Source organism: Hevea brasiliensis, chromosome 9, assembly GCF_030052815.1.
Source record: "Hevea brasiliensis isolate MT/VB/25A 57/8 chromosome 9, ASM3005281v1, whole genome shotgun sequence".
Lineage (NCBI taxonomy): Eukaryota > Viridiplantae > Streptophyta > Magnoliopsida > Malpighiales > Euphorbiaceae > Hevea > Hevea brasiliensis.
In genome coordinates, this window is record NC_079501.1 from 17870172 (window position 1) to 17891912 (window position 21741).

At 28.6% G+C, this 21741-nt stretch overlaps 3 protein-coding genes and 1 long non-coding RNA gene across 4 annotated transcripts; 2 read left to right on the forward strand and 2 right to left on the reverse strand.

Annotated features, from left to right (window-relative positions):
- Window positions 1-1859: 1859 nt before the first annotated feature.
- LOC131183148 (uncharacterized) lies at window positions 1860-2227 on the forward strand. Its single transcript, XR_009151289.1, has 2 exons — window positions 1860-2028; window positions 2120-2227. It is a non-coding gene; the product is annotated as an uncharacterized LOC131183148 (long non-coding RNA).
- A 1762-nt stretch (window positions 2228-3989) lies between these two features.
- Window positions 3990-7696, reverse strand: LOC131183145 (probable LRR receptor-like serine/threonine-protein kinase At3g47570). The gene is made up of 3 exons (XM_058153241.1): window positions 5006-7696; window positions 4392-4820; window positions 3990-4200 (listed from the first exon to the last, which is right to left on the reverse strand). Exons 1-2 carry the CDS (start codon window positions 7677-7679, stop codon window positions 4420-4422), a joined length of 3075 nt encoding a protein of 1024 aa, XP_058009224.1. The 5' UTR covers window positions 7680-7696; the 3' UTR covers window positions 3990-4200; window positions 4392-4419.
- A 7584-nt stretch (window positions 7697-15280) lies between these two features.
- LOC131182819 (protein trichome birefringence-like 43) lies at window positions 15281-16621 on the forward strand. The gene is made up of 4 exons (XM_058152142.1): window positions 15281-15286; window positions 15387-15562; window positions 15654-15812; window positions 16315-16621. The coding sequence occupies exons 1-4, from the start codon at window positions 15281-15283 to the stop codon at window positions 16619-16621; spliced, it is 648 nt and encodes a 215-aa protein (XP_058008125.1).
- Window positions 16622-17640: 1019 nt separating this feature from the next.
- Window positions 17641-21050, reverse strand: LOC110671417 (probable LRR receptor-like serine/threonine-protein kinase At3g47570). Its single transcript, XM_058152143.1, has 4 exons — window positions 19974-21050; window positions 18686-19822; window positions 18072-18500; window positions 17641-17882 (listed from the first exon to the last, which is right to left on the reverse strand). Exons 1-3 carry the CDS (start codon window positions 20941-20943, stop codon window positions 18100-18102), a joined length of 2508 nt encoding a protein of 835 aa, XP_058008126.1. The 5' UTR covers window positions 20944-21050; the 3' UTR covers window positions 17641-17882; window positions 18072-18099.
- Window positions 21051-21741: the final 691 nt, after the last annotated feature.

Consider the following 21741-nt stretch of genomic DNA (forward strand, 5'->3'; position numbering starts at 1 on the left):
TGGGGTGGCGGCGCGGCGGCGAGAGGAGGTGAGAGGAGGAGAGAACGGGAGAGGAAGGAGAAGTGTTGGGCGCGCGGCAGAAGGAAGAAGAAAAAGAGCTGGTGGTCTGATTCGATCAGTCCGATCTGGTTCGATTCGGTCGGTCCAATTTAGGATACAAAATTTTGAATTTTTACTCTGCCTTGGGACCGAAAACGAGGCCAAAAAATTTTGAAAAAATTCTAAAAAACTCAGAAAAATTCGTAGAGTCCAAATATATTTTTAGTTTTGACACTGTCTTTAAATTAATTTTTAAAAATCATCAAAGTTTTATATTTTCGGAAAATCGAACCCGATTTCTAAAATCTGAAAAATTTCAAATAATTTTCTAAAATTTAAATAAAATAAAATATTAATATTTACCCACAAAATAATAAATTTAAAAATTAGAGGTGTTACAATGCACCAAGGGATACTTTTTTGTATATATTTCGTTAAGAATTGCAGTTTCTTAATTTTGAAACTAAATTTCTTTATTTTTTTTTATTTAAGCTAAAGAAATTAAGTGCTCAAATTTTTAATTTTCTTGAATTTTAGGCTAAATTGAATTTTTTAAATTAAATTAAATAAAAAAAATAAAAATAGACTAAATTAATTTTTTTTTCAGTAAGTAAAACCAATATTCAAATTAGGATGATTCTTCTTTTTATATAAAATTTAAAATTAAAAAATAAATTGAAATAAAAAGGGAGAAAAAATCTGAGCTCTACCATGGGAGGAGAGAGAGATTGATAGATACTTGGATACATGGAAACAAAATAGATAAATTATGAGTTTTATTAAACACTTTTTAAAATTTTTTTTGTTATATTATAAATTTATAAAGAGAAAAAGGTTATAAAAATTTCAACCCTTTAAGTTTTGTAGTACAAAATAAACATTAAACTATTAAAGTGCATTTTGAAGCAAATTTAAAAAAAATATTTAATAATTCCACTAATTTTTTTTATAATTAATCTAATTAAATAATAAATAAAATAATAACTAAATAATAGTGAGAATTAAATTTAAAATCTCTTGATTTTAAATGCTTAAACATTAGTGTTCATATAGAGAAAAATATTTATTTTATTTTATTTATTAAGTTGAGCTAATTCATATTTGTGTCTGAATTTACCGTGTGGTGGCATTAACGTAGATTTAGCGGCAGAGATTTCTCATCAAAAGTGAAACGGAAAAGAATAATGTTCGTAGGAGATTCATTAAGTTTGAACCAATGGCAATCGTTCACGTGTATACTTCTTGTGGCTGTTCCTAGTGTTAGCTATACCTCCGTGAGGACCAGAGGCCTCTCCACCTTCACATTCTCGGTGAGAATATCATTCCCTCTCCAATCCTACATTTTTATAATTTTACATGCATGCTTATGTAATATTTTTTACATGATGAAAATCATTGTCATTGAAATATTCATTGCTCAAATGCGAACAATACGATAATTATCTAGTCTTATTTAATTCAGCGATTAAAGATATATTATTTAGCTATTATATTTGGGTTTAAATTCTCATTTTTCTAATTTTCTCCTAAAAAAAATTATAGTAATATATAATAATAAAGTATTATAAAAGAAAAAATCTAATGCATGTTCGAATTTCCATTTTTCATTTAGTTATATTTTTTATTCAATGTACATAATATTTGAATTTTGTCACTTTTCAGTAATATATGTGATGTTTAGAGTTTAAGTATAATAAATCTGGATTAATGCACGGAAGTAACCTAAATTATATTTTCTCCACACAAAATATATATTTTTATGTAATTTATCCTATAATTAATATATCTAAATGTTAAAAATCTTATTTTGCAGGAATACAAAACAAAAGTGATGTTTTCACGCAATGCATTTCTAGTAGACACAGTGAATAAAAGTAAAGGCGCTGTTCTGAAACTGGATTCCATTGAAGGTGGAAAGTTATGGAAAGGAATTGATGTTTTGATATTCAATACTTGGCATTGGTGGCTTCACACTGGAAGAAAACAACCGTACATATATATTTTGCTCTTATTATTTCTATAATTATTGTATGTCAAGTATTCGTATATAATTTAGTTTTTTTTTTCAATTGTTAATTAGATGGAATTTTATCCAAGAGGGGAACAATGTGTACCAAGACATGGATCGATTGGTAGCATATGAGAAGGCTTTGAATACTTGGGCTAAATGGGTTGACACCAATGTAAATCCTGCAAAAACCATGGTCTTCTTCCAAGGAGTTTCACCAGATCATAACAAGTTCATTATCATATTAATTTTACCCAAAACCTTACATTAATTTTCATTACTTGATGATGGAATTAAGGAAAGCTAAATCTTTTTGTGGAATTACAATTTAATGTATTGATTTTAATTTGGCTAATTTTAATACTTTATTAAATTTTTATTCAATCAACCAAATTAAAATTCTAAATTTTACAAATTTTATCAATAAAATTAAGTTATTTTTTTAATCAAAGTAAAAATTAAGTTATTTTTATAAAAAATAATTAAAATTATTTTTAAATAATTTTATTAAAATATAAAAATTTTTATGAATGTGTGATATTAATACATGCTAATAATTTAATATTATAAAATATATTTTCATTTATATATAAATTACTTTTCATGAAATAAACGGAGATCAAGAGTAATAACATTAACAGGCTTTCTTACAAGAGCATATATTATTATTATTATTATTATTATTATTATATATATATGTTGTTTTGAAAACAGTGGAAGTGACTGGGGGGAGGACAAAGCAAGGTACTGCGAGGGGCAAAAGCAGCCAGTCTCAGGGCCAAATTATCCGGCGGGTCCCCACCCAGCAGAGCTCGTTGTAGAGAAATTATTGCGAGGTATACAAAAGCCAGTGTACTTGCTTAACGTCACTGCCCTTTCACAGCTAAGAAAAGATGGCCATCCCTCCGTCTATGGCCATGGAGGCCACAACGATATGGATTGCAGCCCTTGGTGTCTACCTGGTGTTCCTGATACTTGGAATCAACTTCTATATGCACTTCTCCTTCAATTTTATAACTAAACTATAGCCACCTACCTCACTTTTAAGTTGACCCCATCCCATCATATTATTATTATAGAGAAAGAAACGTATTATAGTTATTTGATGCACAAATTAATTTCTCCAAGTTATTTAAAAAAAATATTAATCTTTTATATTTTGATGTATCTTATTCTGATAATCAATAAATACAATATAATGAATATATATGAATATTTTGTTTGGACTTTTTTCTTAGTTGTGGTCAAATTATTATGATATCGATGTACCTTATAAGCATATTTGTGAAATCCAGATTATTTAATCAGAAAATTGGGAATTGAGCTATGGCTAGTCTAGTCAGTATTTAAAAACTGAAAATTACGAAAACTCATTAAAATTTATAAAATTCGTCAAATCCGATCATGAGTCATGCAAATTAATCGAGTTTTGATTTTCTTATTAATTTTTTTGATATTTTTGGATAGTTAATTTTAAAAATATTATCCATTAAAAATTAAGTAATATTAATTGAAAAAAATGATATATTTCTGGTATATGATAATATATTAAAATTAATTTATAAAAATTGCACGTATTTATTAAGGAAATATTAATTTATAAAAAACTTAATTGCTTAATATAAATTAAAATTATTAAATAGTATGTAATATAAATTAATATATTAATATTAAAAAATTATTGTACTAATGCCAATATATAAAAAGACTATTAGTTATTACTTGATGTAAAAATTTATACTTATTGAATAGTATTAATGATCAACATTGTGCCAATTCAATTACGTTTCAACTCCAACTAAACTTTAAATCTTTAATTATCTATCTTCATTAATTCTTAGACTGAACCAATTTTAAATATGATGATTATAAGAAATTCACTTTATTCATATAAAATAGATGCATCACAAATCAATTATAAAAGATAGTTTAGTTAAAGACATTAACTAAGAACAGTATCCAATACAAAATTATTTCAAAGCTTAGTAGAGGCCCATTATCCATAAGATGAAACAACAACACAATCAAAAGCTTAATAGGAAATACAATTTGCCGTCGCACTATCATCTTCACTATTTATTAACATAAATGCTTGTGCTAGTTTCTGTCAATTAGGAGTACTACATGCTTTCCACTTGAGTCATCTTGTGCACCTTCGAATAAAAGAATTAAGAATAATTAATTAGAGTTCTAAATCTTTGATTTTAAGTTGATATTAAGACTTTATAACAATTATCATAACATTTTAAATTTTTAACATAGAGAAAAAAATGACAAGCAATATACATATATGTGTGTGACTTCATATATACTTAGATTTGAAGATAGATGACAAAATGAATACCTGCTTCGTCAAATGTATTCCCTTTCTCTTAATGCACTCGAGCTTTAAGAAGTTTCTTTTTTGTTGAATTAAGTTGAGCAACAACATCATTGATATTCATTCGTTCTCTTGGTAACTCAACAGAACAAGATATTCCAATTTCAAATATTGAAATCAAGCACTCAATAATTATGTTATTCTGAACGCTACTAAAATTGTGATTATGGTTTGAAATTGAGTTGCCCAGGGTCATAGATCTTCCTTCAAGAAGAATTGGATCTACAATATCTGCGACTCTTTCAGGTAAAGCTATTTTGACAAAATTATGAAGGTTCAAACCTTCCATAAATATGCTATCAGTAGGTCTCTTCGCTGTGAACATTTCCAATAAGATTATGCCATAACCATATACATCACCGTAAGTTGATATTTTGCATCCCGCGCCATACTCTATGCATAGAAATGTACAAAAATTTGTTAAATATATAACTTTTTTGTATTATTAGTAAAAAAGAAGTGAAATTGTAGATATTAATAAAGATAAGCTATCAATGCATTTTACTTGCATATTTTTATAAAATTAAGAATAAAAAAGAGAATAAGAAATAAATAAAATATAAAGAAAGTATATTTACCTGGAGGAGTATAACCGATTGTTCCTCTTACACCGAAAGAACTTGACTTGTTTTGAAGGGTTTCCTCAGAAAAGAACTTTGCTAACCCAAAATCACTGACACGCCCAATCATTTCATCATCAAGGAGAATGTTACTTGGCTTGAGATCACAATGAATTATTGGTGTTTCACAGTGAAGATGGAGATACTCTATTGCAGAGGCAATATCAATTGCAATGTTTATTCTCTGAACAAGATTCAAAGTTTTTGCTGCTTCATCTGGCGTGGGAGTAGGATGCAACCATTCCTCCAAACTTCCATTGGTCATGAATTCATAAACCAAAGCCTTGAAATCATTGCCATGATGGTCAATGCTTGAGCATGCTGTTAATACCTTGACAAGATTTCGATGTCTGATGTTCCTCAATGCTTCACATTCAGCCATGAAACTCCTAGAAGCACCTCGACGCTGAAGGTTAAATACCTTGACAGCAATAGGAATAGCTCTTCCCTCTTCATCAAGCATTCCTTTATACACAGAGCCAAAGCTACCTGCACCAATTAAATTTGCTGAAGAGAATTCATTTGTTGCTCTTAGGAGACTATGATAAGACACCTTCAAAAGTGTATTCTCATAAGAGCTTGATCTATTATTGTCTCTTCTTTTCTTTCTTGATCGATAAAGAATGAAACATGCAAATACAAGTGTTACTCCAAGAAGTGGAGAGATTATGGAAATCACTATTGTCTTCATTCTCTTCTTCGGCTTATGATCAAAAGTGCATATAGGCAGCTGAAATTCAGGAATCCCACCACAAAGTTTATTATTTCCCTTGATCCATGTTGCACTTGCATTCTTGAAAACTCCGTTTAGTGGCACTTCACCTTCAAAATCATTGTATGATAGATTTAACTTTGCCAATAACTTAAAATCTTGCAGAAACTCTGCAATTTTGCCAGACAAATTGTTACGGGAAAGATCTAATACTCTAAGACCCCTCAATGATTCAAAGGATGAAGGAATGGGCCCTTGGAAAAAGTTTCCATCCATGTGCAACACTTCTAAACTATTGCAACTTCCAAGACTTTCAGGAATCTTACCCGACAACATATTATTAGAAACATCCAAAACCCCCAAGCTACCCAACTTTCCAACTTCTATGGGAAGATCACCATTCAAATGGTTATAAGACAAATCAGCAAGTATAGATAAAGAGGAGAGACTCATAAGTTGTGGGGGTATGGTACCACTAAGATTGTTGAAAGAAAGTTCGAAAGCTAGCAGTTTTTGGCATTTCCCTAGGCTGGAAGGGATATTGCCATGAAGATTATTTTCTCTCAAGCTGAATTGAAGCAACTCGGTCAGGTTTCCTAAAGATGATGGAATGTAGCCTGAGAAATTGTTGGTAAAAAGATACAATATCCTGAGGTTTCGAAGCTTTCCGATATTAGAAGGAATATTGCCTGAAAGTTTGTTACCATTTAATTGGAAAATTTTCAAGCTGATGAGGTTCTCAATTCCACTGGGGATTTTTCCATATATTTGATTGTCATGGAAAAATATTTCTGAGAGGTTTCTTGAGAAGTTGCAGATTTGTTGAGGTAACCTCCCTCCAAAATTGTTCTCCTCTATTCCTAATCTTACTAAAGCTGTGGCATTTGTCAAGGAGGGGAGAAAACTCAGGTCATCATCTTCGCCACTACCCAGGTAGTTTTTTGTAACAGAAAACCCTTTGAGCTTGTGTAGGTTTCCCGCCGAAGGCACTTTCCCAGTAAGCTTATTTCTAGCTAGCTGAAGCGTGACTATGTTTGAAGCATTGGATATTGAAATTGGAATTGAACCCGTGAAGTTATTGGTGGAGAAGGAAAGAATTTGAATATTTGGAAAAGTATTGCCTATCTCAGAGGGAAGGCTACCTTCAAAATGATTATAACCTACATCAAAAAGCACAATCGAAGAAAGATTGAAGATGGATGGTGGGATGGTACCTGAGAACCCATTTTCAAATAGATCCAATTCAGTAAGATTCATTAATTGGCCTAGAGAATGAGGAAGACTCCCAAACAAATTGTTATCACTGGCAAAGATTGCTTGAAGGGATGACAAGTTCCCCATAGAGGGAGGGATGGTTCCTGTCAGATTGTTTTGTCGCAGATCAATGATTTGAATCTTGGACAAGAAGCCAAGCTCCATTGGAATTGATCCTTCCAGCCGGTTATATTGAACTTGGAATGTAACAAGGTTAGAACAACCAGATATGTTAGGTGGGATTTCGCCGCTAAACGAGTTGTTCTGCAGAAATAAATTCTGCAGACGGTGTAAACGACCGATTTGGGGAGGGATAGCTTGGGTGAAGCTATTGTTGTGGAGGTTTAATTCCCGCAGAAAGCTCAAATTGCCAACATGTGGTGATATGGAGCCAGAGAGCTTGAGGGACTGCAAGTCTAGCACAGTCACCCTCTGGTGTCTACGGCCACACGTAACACCATGCCAATGGCAGAAGTTCAGGGTAGAATTCCATGAATGGACAACTCCTAGCGGGTCGCCATTAATGTTGGCCTTGAATTTGAGCAAGGCAAGCAGGTCTGTCTCATTATTGCCAGAGGCAGCCAAGATGTTGCAAGCAAGAACAAGAACAATAATATGTACGGAAAAGGATAGCGAGGGCACCATTGGATACGTGTGAGAAAGCATAATTTTTACTGGGTTTAATTTGGGTTGTATGTGCGGATTGGTCTCCAGTGATGCAAATAACCATTATTTATAGAATTTAATGCACCATGTGAACATGTCCAATGATCTCAAATTAAGCATACATGTGACGATAATAATTTTTTGAAACTCGAAGAAAATATAATACTAGTTTAACGTTTGTTTAGTAGTTTGATTAATATATTTGGTAACAGTTAAATGTCATTTTTTTTAAATAAATGCTAAAGCAATGCGTCTATTTTTTGTAGTGCGAGTAAAATTAAAAAAAAAATGTGAGTCAATTTGATCACGAAACTTAAAATTAGACCTTGTTAATTTCAAGTCAAGTCACACAACACAGATGTGAACATAAAGACCCAGCAAATGCACGAAAGAATCTCCATAAACCCCAGACATTTGCCCCTTGGATACTTAATGCTGCATGAGAAATGGAGAAAATAAATAAAAGAATTGAAGAGAAAAAAAAAATTTACATTTTGTTGTTTTGATAGATTATTAAAATATAAGATAATATAATTTCTCTCTTAAAATAATATTATACTTTATTTTTTTATGTCGTCTACTATATTATAAAAGGACATTTAAGTATTTTAATATAAATAACTAGGGGTGTGGTATAAAAAAAGAATCGTTATTATAGAAATTGAACCATATCGAGTAAATTTATTTTATTATTTTGATTCAATTCTGATTTTTTTTTTTCTTTTTCAAGAATCAAATCAAATTGAAAATCTAATTTTATACATATATATATATTTTTTTATGAGTTTTTAGATATATTATATAAGTTCAGTAAAATTATATATATAATCTAATATTAAATTTTGTTACTTTTATTTATCAATATATTAAATCACCTTATAATCTTTAATTTTATGGTTAAATTCCCTTTTAGTCATATAATATTTTTCTAATACTTAATTATATACGTATCTTCTAGTTAAATATTATATAATCAAGAAATATGTGAAAATAATATAATATACCTATTGAGGATTATATGTAAAATATATATTAAGGATTATATTTAAAATATATTTTTTTTATATTAGTATTTTTTCAGGTAATGAAATTAATTATAAAAAAATAAAGGTGTCATCGTATTGAAAGAATGCTTAGAACTTGAAAGTTGATTAAAGTTTTTTAGAGTAAAAAATGCAACAATAAAACTTGACTTTATGCTATGCTCACTGATTCGGTATTATTTTGTATTTGTGATGCAAATATTATATGACTCATTATTAATGTTTAGTGCTAACTTGTATTTTTTTATGTGAGGATTGTAAGTTTGATTTTATTTATTAAATTTTTTAAATAAATATTTATTTTTATACTAATTTGTTAGTTTTTTATTTTAATATTAATGGTTAAGTTTTGATTCTAAAAAAAATGAAAAAATTGAAGTTTGGAACTGAAACCATATTAAATCAAAATTACACACCCTTATAAATAACACTCATTTCTCTTCATTTTCTCACAGTTTTGAAGAAAAATATTTTGAGTTGATTATAAAGATTGAGAAATAAAATTTCACCTCATTTCTGTTATTTTTCTCTCCCTTATTATTTTTATTTAATATTCAAATAAGATAATTTAAAGAAGTAATTTTTTTCCTCTTTCTTTTCATTTCCTTCAAATGCAACAAAATGTTAAAGGTCAGTGAGTTTGAAAAACTTTTTAAAGGAAAAGAAAATAAAGAGAGAAAAATAAATAATATTTTTTATTATTTTATTTATTTTTATTGAGATTAAAGGAAAATAAAAGAAATAAAAATAAAGTTATTTTTTATTTAAAATGAGTTAAAAATAAAAAAGGAAAGAAAGTTGTGATAAATTTACAATTTTATCTTATATATTCTTAAAGAAAAACTTAAATGAAAAGGATAATTTTGTGATTTTTCATTTGAAAGGCAACTTTACTTCACATTTTTTTTTTAAATTTCTGTCCTAATTATAGAGAAAATAACAAGAAAATTTTTCCTTCTTTTAATTTTTTTCTAAAGTGTGAATCCTCTTTATCTTTTTTTTTTTTAATTATTTTTCTTCCTCTTATTGTCCACATATCTATAAGTGGAGGACCATTTGGTCACCCAAGACTTGTTCATTTGTAGAATAGTTTTCTGAAAAAAGTTTTTTAAGAATATCAAAAAACAGTTTCATATTCACAAATGAAAAACTGAAAAATTAATTTTTTAATTTTTTAAAATTTAATTAAAATATTGAAAACAACTTTCAATTGCTTTTCTTTATTACAAAAATTTTATTTTCAAATTATTTTCTGAAAGGAAAATAATGATTTTTTTACAACAAAAATGATACTTTTTATAATTAACATTTAATAATTATTTAAAAAAATTATTTACAATAATAAAAAAATTAATTATATTATTAAAAACTAAATAAACAACATATATTAAAATTTGTAAAATAAAAATAAAAATAAAAATTTAAATATATTCTACAATAATTTAAATTTTTTTTTAACTATGAAAGATATTAATAATTTTTTTTTAATTTTTAACTATAAAATAATTTTCTATTATTTATATAAGTAAATATATTTTTCATATTTTTTTTATAAAAAATAAAAATAAAAATTTTCTTAGAAAATTGAATACACCCTTAATATTTTCTACCTTAATTAGTGCCTATCACAATCACTCTTGGCCATTCCTCACTCAGGCGGAAAAGACTCAAAAGACATGAAACTATCTCCAAGGCCCACACCTTTATCAGTGGCTCTCTCTGTCTCTCTCTCTCTCACTCTCTCTCTCTCCGTGTGGAAGACTTCGACCTTGGACTTAGAAGACATGAGCTGTAAAACCCAGCAAACACGCTAAAGAATTTCCAAGCTCCAAACTTTTAATTATGGCCACACCTTTTAAAAAAAAAAAAATTGGTAAAACGCAAAAGAAAAATCCCTAATCCCTAATCTAGAGATTATAACTATACCCCGTTAGATTAAGGGTTAGGGATTAGTATTTTTTTAATTATAATTAATTTTTTTAATTTAAATTATAATTAATTTTTTTTTAATTTAATTATGTGTCACGCGAATTTTATTAACTTACAATAAAATAAGTCAGATGATGAACACATTTTACTTAAATTGATTTTAAGAATTGAAATTTTTAAATTTTTGACCTATTGTACTAAAAGAAATTTAAATTAAATCGTCCAAACAAGATTTAAATTATTATTATAATCAGGCTCTTAATATATTATTAATTTTATATTTAATTATAATAAATTATAAATTTTAATTATAAATTTTAATTAAAAAAAACCTTTAATTAATTTGTTTTAGATGGCATAATGACCAGTCATATGTTGGCACAATGCAATTTTAGTTCAGTCTTCATCAATGACCCTTAATTAATTAATTTTTTTTAATAAATTGATTCAGTTTTTGAAATTCTATCTCTTCAATTCTATTTGATTTTTTTTTTTAAATAATAAAATGAAACTAAACTGAATAGTATGTATATATATATATAAAATCTGAGCCTTAAAAATGTGTCGTGCTTAAAAAAGTGTTTAAAAAAATTGTCATGTGAAATAACCTATTATATATATATATATATATAACTTATCATATTAAATATTAATTTTTTATTCAAATATTTTTAAATTTAAAATATTAAAATGTTATCTCATATAAAAATAATAATTATTTAAAATTCTTTCATTATATCTTTTGAAAATGCAAGTTGGGAAATTACCAGAAAGATGATTGTCAGACAAGGCTAATATAAAAAGATTCATCAGCTGGCATAGAGTAGCAAGAATGTTACCAAACAAAGTATTTTCGTAGGCATAGAATCTCTGAAGGGAAGTTGCATTTCCAAAGGATAGAAAGATTTATCCCCACGAACTCTGCCTTAAATAGTTTACACTTAGTCGATCCCAAGCCTAGATAAAGAAGGAGGGTTGCGGTAGGTGACAACCAGTATAAAAATTTCGTCACACCCTTATGATATGGATTTAAATGATATAAACGTTGGGCATTCTCTACTTACGACGCGCTACATTAGAGCCCGGGTGTAGTGAGAAATATGCAATGGTGTAGGGCGTTCACCCAAAGCGATGCGTCATGACGGCGCCCTGGTGTGGTGTTAAATGAGCAAGGGTTTCCATATCATGGATGAGTGTGGGTAAAGAAGTTAATCCATAGGACAGATAGTAGAACAAATAGTGAAATATAACACAAGATAGGCATAAAGAACAATAAAAGATATCATAGAAAGATATAAATTAGGAAAGAACATGATAGGAGGAGAATCAGGGTTGGTACTTGGAATGTTGGATCACTTACAGGAAAACTAATGGAGCTCGTGGATACCTTAGAAAGGAGAAGGGTGAATATTGCTTGCATTCACGAGACCAAATGGGTAGGAGAGAAAAGCAAGGAAGTGGGTAATTCAGGGTACAAACTGTGGTTTACTGGAAAGGAGAGAAACAAGAACGGAATATGCATAATCATAGACAGGACATTGAAAGATGCTGTAATAGTTGTGAAAAGAGTAGAAGATAGAATTATACTAGTGAAGCTAGTGCTAAAAGGAGAAACAATAAATGTAGTTAGTGCTTATGCCCCACAAATAAGACTAGACAGTGAGAGTAAACAAAGGTTTTGGGAAGATATGGATGATCTAATGCAAAGCATACCGAATGAAGAGAATGTTTTCATCGGTAAAGATTTGAATGGACATATAGGAAGTGATAGGCAAGGTTATGAGAATGTTCATGAAGGTTTTGGATTTGGTAGCCGAAATGAAGAGGGAAAAAGCATTCTAGATTTTGCTATGGCATATGACCTAATACTAGCAAATACCTACTTTATAAAAAGAGAGTCACATTTAGTGACTTTCAAAAGTGGGTAACATAGAAGCCAAATTGACCTCTTCTTAATCAGGAAGACAAATAGAGCTCTATGCAAGGATTGCAAGGTCATTCCGGGAGAGGCTTTAACAAGTCAATATCGGTTAGTGGTCTTAGATGTCAAGTTTATGAACAATTCAAATAAGGTTAGAAGAAATAGTATAACTCGAATAAAGTGGTGGGAGTTTAAAGGGTAAAGCAAGTGAAGTTTAAAGATGAGCTTCTCGAGTCCGAAGCATGGAAGCTGGATATGGAGGCCAATGTTATGTGGATACAAATGACATCAAAGATTAGAGAAGTAGCTAGAAAAGTACTTGGAGAGTCTAGTGGACAGGGACCACCCTTAAAAGAGATATGGTGGTGGAATGAGAAAGTACAAAAGGCAATGAAGAGAAAGAGGAAATGGTATAAGAAATTACCTAAGTGTGATAATAATGAGGCATATGAACAGTACATGATAACAAAGAAATAGGTAAAAAAGGCAGTTAGTCAAGCAAGTGCGCAGGCCTTTCAAAAGTTATATATTTTTGATATTATTTTCTTTTCTTTGTTATAAATTTAGAATATATATTTTTTAGTTAATATAATTTTGATATAAATAAAATAAGTTATAAAAGGAAGATATGAAGTAATTAATTGAAGAAATAAAATATTTTTTAAATATGTTAATTTATATTTAAATAATAGAATAATTAAAATTAAATGTACAAATTAAATTATTAATTATTATACAAAGCATAAAAATTTGAATCTATAAAAGAATAAATAATATTAAAAATAAAAAATAAAATTCCTAAAAGTACAAATATTAAAAAATATATAAAATATAATTAAAAAATAAATATAAAAATAAAACATTAATTTAATTTGATGAGATTAATTTATAGTTTATATTAGATGAAATACATCTAAATTTCTTTAAAAAATCATTTATTGCATCTTGTAATTTAAAGTATGGATATATATATATATATTAAGAGAAAAAATTGCAATTATTAAAGCATATATATAAGATTTATTTAATTTAGAAGTTCTTGGAGTGTCTGATTTGAAGCCTATTCTTGTTATGATAAATGAAATGAGAGATATATTGGATTCTTTTGGGGTATGATTACTTGTTAGTGATGGCACATGAAGAGGTCCAAAATTTAACCAAACTCAGAATCTTGATGGGTCCAAAATGCAGCTGGTATTCTCCCATTCTCTTTGGACTTATTGCAAGAGCAACTTGTCAACTTAATTACAAAGACAAAATGATTTGTTGATTTGTTCCTTCACACATCAATGCTTTTGAAAAATTTTATAAAAATCGACATTTTCAATTTTTTTATAAAAAAAAACTGTAAATTCATATTATTTTAATTTGATAAATAACTAGCTGATTAATGTAATATTTTAATTTAAAAAGTAAATGAAAAGTTAAAGTGTGCTATAAACTATTTGATTAATTATAAAAAAAAAATACGTTACATGATGTATGCAAAAGATTAAATATTCAAAGGTAAAATGGTTAATTTAGCTCTTATACTTATTGGAAAGTTCAATTTAATTTTTTTTAACTTTTTTATTTAAATTAATTTAAAATTTTTAATTTTAATTTAATTTAACTCAAAAATTAAAATTTATAGACTAAATTTCTTAATTTTTTGATTTAAATAAAAAATTAAGAAGTGCAATTTCTTAATTTTAGAACTAAATTTCTTAATTTTTTTATTTAAGCTAAAAAAATTAAGTGCTCAATTTTTTAATTTTCTTGATTTTAGAGCTAAATTGAATTTTTTAAATTAAATTAAATAAAAAATTAAAAATATATTAAATTAATTTTTTTCAATAAATACAGAGTTATAATTGAGCTTTAAATCAATATTCAAATTAGGATGATTCTTCTTTTTTATATAAAATTTAAAATTAAAAAAAATTGAAATAAAAAGGGAGAAAAAATTTGAGCTCTACCATGGGAGGAGAGAGAGATTGATAGATACCTGGATACATGGAAACAAAATAGATAAATCATGAGTTTTATTAAAATTGTGAGAATTAAATTTAAAATCTCTTGATTTTAAATGCTTAAATATTAGTTTTCATATGGAGAAAAATATTTATTTTATTTTATTTATTAAGTTGAGCTAATTCATATTTGTGTCTGAATTTGCTGCGCGGTGGCATTGACGTAGATTTAACGACAGAGATTTCTTATCAAAAGTGAAACGGAAAAGAATAATGTTCGTAGGAGATTCGCTAAATTTGAACCAATAGCAATCGCTCACGTGTATGCTTCACGTGGCTGCTCCTAATGCTAGCTATACCTCCGTGAGGACCGGAGGCCTCTCCACCTTCACATTCCTTGTGAGAATATCATTCCCTCTCCAATCCTACATTTTTATAATTTTACATGCATGCTTACGTAATATTTTTTACATGATAAAAATCATTGTCATTGAAATATTCATTGCTCAAATGCTAGCAATACGATAATCATCTAGTCTTATTTAATTCAGTGATTAAAAATATATTATTTATCTGTTATATATGGATTTAAATTCCCAATTTTCTATTTTTTTTTAAATTATAGTAATATATAATAATAAAGTATTATAAAAGAAAAAATCTAATGCATGTTCGAATTTCCATTTTTCATTTAGTTATATTTTTTATTCAATATACATAATATTTTTAGAGTTTAAGTATAATGAATCTGGAGTAATGCATGTAAGTAACCTAAATTATATTTTCATCACACAAAATATATATTTTTATGTAATTTATCCTATAATTAATATATCTAAATGTTAAAAATCTTATTTTGCAGGAATACAAAACAAAAGTGATGTTTTCACGCAATGCATTTCTAGTAGACAAAGTGAATACAAGTAAAGGTGCTGTTCTGAAACTGGATTCCATTGAAGGTGGAAAGTTATGGAAAGGAATTGATGTTTTGATATTCAATACTTGGCATTGGTGGCTTCACACTGGAAGAAAACAACCGTACATATATATTTTGCTCTTATTATTTCTATAATTATTGTATGTCAAGTATTCGTATATAATTTAGTTTTTTTTTTCAATTGTTAATTAGATGGAATTTTATCCAAGAGGGGAACAATGTGTACCAAGACATGGATCGATTGGTAGCATATGAGAAGGCTTTGAATACTTGGGCTAAATGGGTTGACACCAATGTACATCCTGCAAAAACCATGGTCTTCTTCCAAGGAGTTTCACCCGATCATAACAAGTAAGTTCATTATCATATTAATTTTACCCAAAACCTTACATTAATTTTCATTACCTGATGATGGAATTAAGGAAAGCTATATCTTTTTGTGGAATTACAATTTAATTTATTGATTTTAATTTGGCTAATTTTAATATTTTATTAAATTTTTATTCAATCAACCAAATTAAAATTCTAAATTTTACAATTTTTATCAATAAAATTAAGTTATTTTTTTAATCAAAGTAGAAATTAAGTTATTTTTATAAAAAATAATTAAAATTAATTTTTAAAAATTTAATAATTTTACTAAAATATAAAAATTTTTATGAATGTGTGATATTAATACATGCTAATAATTTAATATTATAAAAAAAAGTTCATTTATATATAAATTACTTTTCATGAAATAAAAGGAGATCAACAGTAATAACATTAACAAGCTTTCTTACAAGAGCATATATTATTATTATTATTATTATTATTATTATTATTATTATTATATATGTTGTTTTGAAAACAGTGGAAGTGACTGGGGGGAGGACAAAGCAAGGTACTGCGAGGGGCAAAAGCAGCCAGTCTCAGGGCCAAATTATCCGGCGGGTCCCCACGCAGCAGAGCTCGTTGTAGAGAAAGTATTGCGAGGTATACAAAAGCCAGTGTACTTGCTTAACGTCACTGCCCTTTCACAGCTAAGAAAAGATGGCCATCCCTCCGTCTATGGCCATGGAGGCCCCAACGATATGGATTGCAGCCATTGGTGTCTACCTGCTGTTCCTGATACTTGGAATCAACTTCTATATGCACTTCTCCTTCAATTTTATAACTAAACTATAGCCACCTACCTCACTTTTAAGTTTACCTCATCCCATCATATTATTATTATTGAGAAAGAAAAGTATTATAGTTATTTGATGCACAAATTAATTTCTCCAAGTTATTTTAAAAAAAATATTAATCTTTTATATTTTGATGTATCTTATTCTTATAATCAATAAATACAATATAATGTATATATATGAATATTTTATTTGGATTTTTTCTTAGTTGTGGTCAAATTATTATGATATCAATGTACCTTATAAGTATAGTTGTGAAATCCAGATTATTTAATCAGAAAATTTGGAATTGGGCTATGGCTAGTCTAGTCAGTATTTAAAAACTGAAAATTACGAAAACTCATTAAAATTTATAAAATTCATCAAATCCGATCATGAGTCATGCAAATTAATCGAGTTTTGATTTTCTTATTAATTTTTTTTTTATCAAATGATGTCATTTTATGCACATGATAGTCATTAGTTAGTAACATGTGATAACTTTCTGTATGATAAAAAACTATAAAATAGATAGCTCTAAAGTGCTGTTATTGATGGCACAAATTTATTATTGATATTTTGGATAGTTAATTTTAAAAATATTATCCATTAAAAATTAAGTAATATTAATTGAAAAAAATGATATATTTTTGGTATATGATAATATATTAAAATTAATTTATAAAAATTGTACGTATTTATTAAGGAAATATTAATTTATAAAAAAATTAATTGCTTAATATAAATTAAAATTATTAAATAGTATGTAATATAAATTAATATATTAATATTAAAAAATTATTATACTAATGCCAATATATAAAAAGATTATTGGTTATTACTTGATGTAAAAATTAATACTTATTAAACAGTATCAATAATCAACATTGTGCCAATTCAATTACGTTTCAACTTCAGCTAAATTTTAAATCTTTAATTATCTGTCTTCATTAATTCTTAGACTGAACCAGTTTTAAATATGATGATTATAAGAAATTCACTTTATTCATATAAAATAGATGCATCACAAATCAATTATAAAAGATAGTTTAATTAAAGACATTAACTAAGAACAATATCCAATACAAAATTATTTCAAAGCTTAGTAGAGGCCTATTATCCATAAGATGAAACAACAACACAATCAAAAGCTTAATAGGAAATACAATTTGCCGTCGCACTATCATCTTCACTATTTATTAACATAAATGCTTGTGCTAGTTTCTGTCAATTAGGAGTACTGCATGCTTTCCACTTGAGTCATCTTGTGCACCTTCGAATAAAAGAATTAAGAATAATTAATTAGAGTTCTAAATCTTTGATTTTAAGTTGATATTAAGACTATAAAAATTATCATAACATTTTAAATTTTTAACATAGAGAAAAAAATGGCAAGCAATATACATATATGTGTGTGACTTCATATATACTTAGATTTGAAGATAGATGACAAAATGATTACCTGCTTCGTCAAATGTATTCCCTTTCTCTTAATGCACTCGAGCTTTAAGAAGTTTCTTTTTTGCTGAACTAAGTTGAGCAACAACATCATTGATATTCATTCGTTCTCTTGGTAACTCAACAGAACAAGATATTCCAATTTCAAATATTGAAATCAAGCACTCAAAAATTATGTTATTCTGAATGCTACTAAAATTATGATTATGGTTTGAAATTGAGTTGCCCAGGGTCATGGATCTTCCTTCAAGAAGAATTGGATCTACAATATCTACGACTCTTTCAGGCAAAGCTATTTTGACAAAATTATGAAGGTTCAAACTTTCCATAAATATGCTATCAGTAGGTTTCTTCGCTGTGAACATTTCCAATAAGATTATGCCATAACCATATACATCACCGTAAGTTGATATTTCGCATCCCGCGCCATACTCTATGCATAGAAATGCACAAAAATTTGTTAAATATATAACTTTTTTGTATTATTAGTAAAAAAGAAGTGAAATTGTAGATATTAATAAAGATAAGCTATCAATGCATTTTACTTGCATATTTTTATAAAATTAACAATAAAAAAGAGAATAAGAAATAAATAAAATATAAAGAAAGTATATTTACCTGGAGGAGTATAACCGATTGTTCCTCTTACACCGAAAGAACTTGACTTGTTTTGAAGGGTTTCCTCAGAAAAGAACTTTGCTAACCCAAAATCACTGACACGCCCAATCATTTCATCATCAAGGAGAATGTTACTTGGCTTGAGATCACAATGAATTATTGGTGTTTCACAGTGAAGATGGAGATACTCTATTGCAGAGGCAATATCAATTGCAATGTTTATTCTCTGAACAAGATTCAAAGTTTTTGCTTCTTCATCTGGCGTGGGAGTAGGATGCAACCATTCCTCCAAACTTCCATTGGTCATGAATTCATAAACCAAAGCCTTGAAATCATTGCCATGATGGTCAATGCTTGAGCATGCTGTTAATACCTTGACAAGATTTCGATGTCTGATGTTCCTCAATGCTTCACATTCAGCCATGAAACTCCTAGAAGCACCTCGACGCTGAAGGTTAAATACCTTGACAGCAATAGGAATAGCTCTTCCCTCTTCATCATGCATTCCTTTATACACAGAGCCAAAGCTACCTGCACCAATTAAATTTGCTGAAGAGAATTCATTTGTTGCTTTTAGGAGACTATGATAAGACACCTTCAAAAGTGTATTCTCATAAGAGCTTGATCTATTATTGTCTCTTCTTTTCTTTCTTGATCGATAAAGAATGAAACATGCAAATACAAGTGTTACTCCAAGAAGTGGGGAGATTATGGAAATCACTATTGTCTTCATTCTCTTCTTCGGCTTATGATCAAAAGTGCATATAGGCAGCTGAAATTCAGGAATCCCACCACAAAGTTTATTATTTCCCTTGATCCATGTTGCCCTTGCATTCTTGAAAACTCCGTTTAGTGGCACTTCACCTTCAAAATCATTGTATGATAGATTTAACTTTGCCAATAACTTAAAATCTTGCAGAAACTCTGCAATTTTGCCAGACAAATTGTTACGGGAAAGATCTAATACTCGAAGACCCCTCAATGATTCAAAGGATGAAGGAATGGGCCCTTGGAAAAAGTTTCCATCCATGTGCAACACTTCTAAACTATTGCAACTTCCAAGACTTTCAGGAATCTTACCCGACAACATATTATTAGAAACATCCAAAACCCCCAAGCTACCCAACTTTCCAACTTCTATGGGAAGATCACCATTCAAACGGTTATAAGACAAATCAACAAGTATAGATAAAGAGGAGAGACTCATAAGTTGTGGGGGTATGGTACCACTAAGATTGTTGAAAGAAAGTTCGAAAGCTAGCAATTTTTGGGGGGTATTTCCCTAGGCTGGAAGGCACTTTCCCAGTAAGCTTATTACTAGCTAGCTGAAGTCTGACTATGTTTGAAGCATTGGATATTGAAATAGGAATTGAACCCGTGAAGTTATTGAAGGAGATGGAAAGAAATTTAATATTTGGAAAAGTATTGCCTATCTCAGAGGGAAGGCTACCTTCAAACTGATTATAAGCTACATCAAAAAGCACAATCGAAGAAAGATTGAAGATGGATGGTGGGATGGTACCTGAAAACCCATTTGTGGATAGATCCCATATAGTAAGATTCATTAATTGGCCTAGAGAATGAGGGAATCTCCCAAAGAAATTATTTTCACTGGCATACATTGCTTGAAGGGATGACAAATTCCCCACAGATGGAGGGATGGTTCCTGTCAGATTGTTTCTTTGCAGATGAATAATTTGAACCTTGGACAAGAAGCCAAGCTCCATTGGAATTGATCCTTCCAGCTGGTTATTTTGAACTTGGAATGTAACAAGGTTAGAACAACCAGATATGTTTGGTGGGATTTCGCCGCTAAACGAGTTGTTCTGCATAAATAAATTCTGCAGACGGTGTAAACGACCGATTTGGGGAGGGATCGCTTGAGTGAAGCTATTGTTTTGAAGGTTTAATTCCCTTAGAAAGCTCAAATTGCCAACATGTGGTGATATGGAGCCAGAGAGCTTGAGGGACTGCAAGTCTAGCACAGTCACCCTCTGGTGTCTACGGCCACACGTAACACCATGCCAATGGCAGAAGTTCAGGGTAGAATTCCATGAATGGACAACTCCTAGCGGGTCGCCATTAATGTTGGCCTTGAATTTGAGCAAGGCAAGCAGGTCTGTCTCATTATTGCCAGAGGCAGCCAAGATGTTGCAAGCAAGAACAAGAACAATAATATGTACGGAAAAGGATAGCCAGGGCACCATTGGATACGTGTGAGAAAGCTTAATTTTTACTGGGTTTAATTTGGATTGCATGTGCGGATTGGTCTCCAGTGATGCAAATAACCATTATTTATAGAATTTAATGCACCATGTGAACTTGTCCAATGATCCCCTAATTAAGCATATATGTGATGTTAATAATTTTTTGAAACTCGAAGAAAATATAACACCAGTTTAACGTTTGACTAGTAGTTTAATTAATATATTTGGTAACACTTAAATGTCTTTTTTTTTAAATAAATGCTAAAGCAATGCGTCTATTTTTTATAGTGCGAGTAAAATTAAAAAAAAAAAAATGTGACCATATCGTATAGGGAAAATATTATTTAGTCTTATATTTTTAACAAAATTAAATGTCTTTTTTTTTTTTTTAATAAATGCTAAAGCAATGTGTCTATTTTTGTAGTGTGAGTAAAAGAAAAAAAAATGTGAGCATATCTTATAGGGAAAATATTGTTTAGTTTTATATTTTAATAAAATTAATTATTTAGTTTATGTATTTCTAAAAAAAATATACTATTTAGTCTTTATATTTTATTTTCATTGAATTATTTAATTTTTTTTGTTAAATTTTCTTTTAGTTAATCCGTGTTAAACTATTATTTAATCTCTCTATTTTAGTGAAAATAATTAGTTGATCATTGTATTTTGAAAAATACTACTATTTAGTCCCTTTAATTTAGTTAAACTAATTAGTTAGTTCATATATTTTGACAAATATATTTCTACTTGAAAATTTATTGTAGAAAGACTAAATCTGCAATTACATTTTTTTTGTATTGTTTAAATTATTTTCATTCAATTCTCTCCACATCATTTTTGTATTTTCTT